At 41.8% G+C, this 5920-nt stretch overlaps 1 protein-coding gene across 1 annotated transcript in view; it reads right to left on the bottom strand.

The window, feature by feature from the left end:
• Positions 1-253: 253 nt before the first annotated feature.
• The window catches only part of LOC114631302 (rhox homeobox family member 1-like), a 9670-nt gene continuing 4003 nt past the window's right edge, over positions 254-5920 (bottom strand). Inside the window, exons 2-3 of the mRNA XM_028779933.1 lie at positions 4101-4146; positions 254-478 (exon numbers count right to left, since the gene is read on the bottom strand). Coding sequence (XP_028635766.1) covers positions 254-478; positions 4101-4146 — 271 coding nt within the window. The remainder of the gene's footprint in view (positions 479-4100; positions 4147-5920) is intronic.

The following is a 5920-nucleotide window of genomic DNA, read 5'->3' as shown; positions in this document are numbered from 1 at the left end:
ACCACAGAAGTCCCAGGGAAGGACCTAGGACAGGCACCTAGGAGGCTTCAACTGAATGTGAAGAAAGAGTAGTACTGCCCGTGAATGCTGCAGAGGCAGAGTCTGCCCTTGTTCTGACAGGGAGGGTGTAACCACTATGTATGGAAGCCCCCTCAGCTGCTCTGAGCTACTGTTTGCAGAAATTTTAATACAACATATCCTTTTCTGTGGAGCGCACACACAAGGAATAAATGGATAGTTCTGTACTTTATTGCTAATCGAAGAGAAGGGAGATAGGGCTGTCCTGGCCAGCATGGGTGTCAAAGTTCTGGTGATCCCAGAAGAGCCCATCTCCCACTTGCTCCTGGAAAATGATGATTTTCTTGTACTCCACCAAAGTCTTCATGTGAAGTTCTTCCTGGGTAGGAGTGATGATCTTGCCCCTTAGTATTTCTCTCTGAATCTTCCTAAATTTAGCTCTCTTATTGTTGAACCAATCCTGAAATCCGAGGGAGAGAGATATTAGATTAGCATGTTTAGCAGCTGCTGCCTTGATGGGGAAACACATCATGCAGGATCATTTGTACCCACAAGTCTCTTTTGAACACACAATGCACATTTTACATGCCAGCAGCTATTAGTTGTGGTCAAGGATTTTCCTTAAGTTTTGTATGCCACCACCAGAAAAGTAAAGAAAAATATTACAGTGTACATAATACCTAATGTCTTTTATTCTGCACAACTTTACCTAATTAGAGCCATGTGTCAATCTCTCTGTACATAGGCTTATGGTCGTTCTTTTTATAATTGTCCTTAGACAAAGTGTCATGCATGCCAGTGTGGTCATGTACTTCCTTTGTAGTCAAGAGCCAACTCTTCTCCACCCTAGTGGGAATCTGGGGCAATATCCTGGACACAAGATATAATAATGCCAGAAACTTAAATTTAGAACTGTCAGTGTCTAGATCATCTTTTAAAACCTTCTAAACGAAACGAAGAGATTCACCAAGCTCTCTTTCCACATTTGTCTCACCTAATATGAACAGGCCTTAGATTATGGGAGTGTATTCTATTCCCCCTTCTAATTGAGACTCAAGCATCCTCCCTTGGGCCTTCCCTCTTGTTTAGCTTCTTTGGGTCTGTGGAGTGTAGCATGGATATCCTGTACTTTATAGATAATATCTACTTATAACCGAGTATATACCATACATGTCTTTTTGTGGCTAGGTTACCTCACTCAGGATGGTATTTTCTAGTTTGATCCATTTCCCTAAAAAAAAAAATTATGATGTCTTCTTTTTATAGTTGAGTAGTATTCCATTGCTTAAATGAACCATACTTTCTTTTTTAAATTTTTTTATTTATTTACATTTCAAATGTCATCTCCTTTCCCCATTTCCCCTCCCTAGAAACCTCCTCTCCCATCTCCCCTCCTCCTTTTTGCTTTTATACCATTAATTACATGCAAGTATTAAGGTCAGTTCTAGGTTGAGGAACTAGCAATACAATAGATGCAAATAGTCAAGGAACAAGCAAGACAATAAACAACAAATAGTCAAAGAAAAATCAAGGCATTAAACCCAATTCTGTGAACACTCCCATGATCACTGTTTCTAAGGGCTTATCCGGATGACCAAAATATCTGAGCCTACTTCCCTGTCCTACCCCAAAGTCATTTTCATGTCTGAAGCCTACTTCCTTGTTCTAGCCTAAAATTTAGATTCCTGTCTGAAATTACTTCTTTCTATATCCATTCTTCGGTTGAAGGACATCTGGGTTGTTTCCAGTTTCTGGTTATTATGAATAAACCTGCTATAAAAATAGTGGACCATGTGTCCTTGATGTGCTGTGGAACATCTTTTGGGTAGATGCTCAAGAGTGGTATAGTTGAGTCTTCAGGTAGAACTATTTCTAATTTTCTGAAAAACTGTCAGATTGATTTCCAGAGTGGTTGTACAACTTTGCACTCTCACCAGAAATGGAGAAATGTTCCCTTTCTCCACATGCTCCCCATGTGCTGTCACCTGAGTTTTTGATCTTAGACATTCTGATGGGTGCAACTTGTAACCTCAGGGTCACTGTGATTTCTGCTTCTCTAATGACTAAGAATGTTGAACACTTCTTTAAATGCTTCTTGGCCATTCGAGATTTCTCTGTTAAGAATTCTGTTTAGATCTGTACCCCACTTCTTAATTGGGTTATTTGGTTTCTTGGTCTCAAATCTCTTGAGTTCTTTATATATTTTGAATGCTTGTCCTCTGACAGATGTAGGGTTGGCGAAGATCTTTTCCCAATCTGTAGGCTGCTGTTTTGTCCTATTGACAGCGTCATTTGCCTTACAGAAGCTTTTTAGTTTCGTGAGGTTCCGTTTACCAATTGTTAATCTTAGTGCCTGAGCCACTAGTGATCTATTCAGGAAGTTGTCTCCTGTACCAATGAGTTCAAGCCTATGGTCATAGGATACAGATGGAGGGAGGGAACCGGGTGGGAGAGAGGATGGGAAGGGGAAGTGAAGGAATTCAGGAGCAAGTGTAGGAAAATGCAGGAGATAGGGCAAGAGGGCCAGGAGAATGAATGGAAATCAGTAGTTATCAGGGGTAGGGTGGTATGGGTACATCTCTAGGACATGACAGAGATCTGGGATTGGGGAGGCTCTCAGTCTATGGGAGTGACTTTAGCTGAGACTCCTAGCAGTGGGGATATGGATCCTGAAATGGCCACCTCCTGTAGTCAGGCAGAACCCCCAGTGGAGCAATAGGGACACCAACTTACCCACAAAACTTGTGACCTAAAATTTATTCTGTCTGCAAGAAACGTAGGGACAAAGATGGAGCAGAGACTGAGAGAATGGTCAACCAATAATTGACCCAGCTTGAGATCCATCCCATGGGCAAGCACCAATCCCTGACACTATTAGTGATACTCTGTTATTCTTGCAGACAGGAACCTAGTACAACTGTCCTCTGAGAGGCTCCACCCAGCAGCTGACTGAAACAGATACACACCCTCAGCCAAACATTGGAGGTAGCTCAGGGAGAAGAGTTAGGGGAAGGACTGAGGGCCCTGGAGGGGATAAGAACTCCACAGGAAGACCAATAGAGTCAACTAACCTGTACCCCTGGGGCTCTCAGAAACTGAACCACCAACCAAAGAGTATACACTAGCTGAAACTAGCCCTCCACACTAACCCTCTGCACATATGTAACAGATGTACAGCTCAGTCTTCTTGTGGGTCACCTAACAACTGGAGAAAGGGCTGTCCCTGACTCTGTTGCTTGTCTGTGGATTCCATTCTCCTAACTGGGCTGCCTTTCTGGCCTCAGTGGGAAAGGATATACTTAGCCCTGAAGAGACTTAATGTGCTAGGATGGGGGGGAGGAGATACCCAGGGGGCACTTAACTGCTCAAGCAAGGGGAAGGGGGATGGGTGGAGGGACTCAGTGAGGGGGAAACTGGAATCAAGGGGACCAGTGATCAGGATGTAAAGTGAATAAATAAATAAATAAATAAATAAATAAATGGAGAAAAAGTAATTGTATGTTATAGCTCAATTATTCCATTTCCCTCATTCTGTTTTTCATTCATTCATTATTTTATGAAGTGCTTATGTGAGTTTTTGTGACCAAATTCCCCCTGCAATTATATGATCATTTCCAAGTCACTCTAGGTTTCAAAATGATGCCTAATAGAAGACCCTGGTGAAGGACTCCTGTGTGTCACAAGTTAATTATGGGATATATATATATATATATATACACACATATATATATATATATCACATGTGTGCAAATTATCACATGTGTGCTACACACACATGCACATATACAAGATAGATGGATGGATAGATAGATAGATAGATAGATAGATGAAGATTCTATTTACTTTGTTTTGCTTTTACTTTAGGAATGAACATACTTGACTGCCATTCACGGGAAACACCAGCTAAATTTTTCCTTTTCCAGGTTCCACTTGTCAAGGCCCCATAGTCCAAATCGTATTTCCCAGAATAAAACACACAAGAAAAAAATACAGCAATTACATGAGCCTAGGACACAGTCATCTATGTCCTGAGGCAGGTCTGAGATCAGTACCCTGCTAAACTAAAAAGCAAGCTGACTGACCTTTACTTTCTGTTCATCCACATTCATGAGCTCTGCCAGCTCTTTTCTGTGGAGAGAAAAAGACAAAAACTTAGTATTCCATACTAGGCAAAAATCAAGTACAATTTGTATACTCTGTGCATATTTTAAGATTTAATATCTTGCTGTCCATACTTATTCTTAGTTTTGTTGCAGCCTGCCTGCAGGAGGCCCTCCTCTCAGCCCACCTCAATCCCTTCAGGGATTCAGCCTCCTGGTGCAGACTGAGTCCATCTAGTTCTTCTCCAATTTCCCTCTCATCCTTTCCTTTTTGACCTCCCAGTGACCTGCACAACAGTTCTACCAAGGTATAAACAGCCACCACACTTGCCTCGAATGTAGTTACCTCACAGATGCCACACTTGGCTAGAACCAAAAGACCCACCCAACAAAGATGACACCAGATATCTACACCAAGAAACACCTAAAACGTAACCTCAGATCCCTGGATCACAGTGCCAACAACACAAACATGAATCAATACAATATACTTCCTCTGGAAGTCAGCAACTCTATTGTATTAAGCTGTAAGTTAAACAGTTGAGCTGAAGCACAAGACAGGAACTTCAAAACATCAATTATTAGTATGTTCAAAGATTCTAAAGAGAATATGAAGAAATGCCTTTAAAGACCATGAAAATGCAAACAGTTGAATGAAATAGTAAGACCTATTCAAGATAGGCAAGTAGAACTTAACAAAGGACTAGAATAAAAAAATGAAATAAAAATGAAAATGAAAAACTTAGGATGCCAAACAAAAACTTCATATTTAAGTCTCAACAATAGATTAAAAGACATGGAAGACAGAATTTCAGATCTTGAAGACAAGGTAGTAAAAGGCGAAAGATTTATATGATCTGAAGAGAAACCAGAGTATAAATGGATGGAACTAGAAATTATCATCCTGAGTAAGGTAAGCCAATCACAAAAGAACACACATGGTATGCACTCACTGATTATTGGATATTAGCCCAGAACCTTGAAATACCCAAGATTCAACTCACAGGCCACATGAAGCTCATGAAGAAGGAAGACCAAGTGGGGGTGATTCGGTCCTTCTTAGAAGGAGCAACAAAATACTCAAGGAAGCAAATATGGAGACAAAGTGAGGGACAGAAACTGAAGGAGAGGCCGTCTGAAGACCATTACACCTGAGTATCCATCCCATGTGCAGTCACCAAAGGTAGATGCTGATGTGGAAGTCAGGAAGTGCATGCTGATAAGAGCCTGATATAGCTGTCTCCTCAGAGATCTGCAAGAGTCTGACATATTCAGAGGCAGAGGCTCACAACTAGACATTGAACTGATCATGGGGTTCCCAATGGAGGGGTTAGAGTGAATACTGTTGGAGCTGAAAGGGTTTGTGGCCCCATGAGGAGAGCAATAATACCAACCAACCACAGCTCCCAGGGTCTAAACAACCAGCCTGGGAGCACTTAGGGAGGGACCCATGGCTTCAGCTGTATACATAAGAGTGGAGGGCCCTGCTGGACATAGGTGGAAGAAGAGATCCTTGACCTCATGAAGGCTGGACGCCCCAGTGGGTGGGAATTTGAGGGTGGGGAGGTGGGAGTGGGGGGGTAGGTAGGGGTACATCCGAAGAGAAGCAGGAGGAGGGGTGAGGGGATAGGGGGTTCCTGGGTGGGTGGTGGATGGGGTAAGGGGACAACATATGAAATGTAAATAAAACATCCAATAAAAAAAAGAAAGAAACAGGAATATGTTTTCTAAAAAGAAGGGGAAGAAGAAGAAGAAGAAGAAGAAGAAGAAGAAGAAGAAGAAGAAGAAGAAGAAGAAGAAGA

The sequence above is a fragment of the Grammomys surdaster genome, unplaced genomic scaffold (assembly GCF_004785775.1).
Source record: "Grammomys surdaster isolate TR1022 unplaced genomic scaffold, NIH_TR_1.0 60, whole genome shotgun sequence".
Lineage (NCBI taxonomy): Eukaryota > Metazoa > Chordata > Mammalia > Rodentia > Muridae > Grammomys > Grammomys surdaster.
Note: the sequence above shows the minus strand (reverse complement) of the source record. Positions and strands in the feature narration are given on the sequence as shown.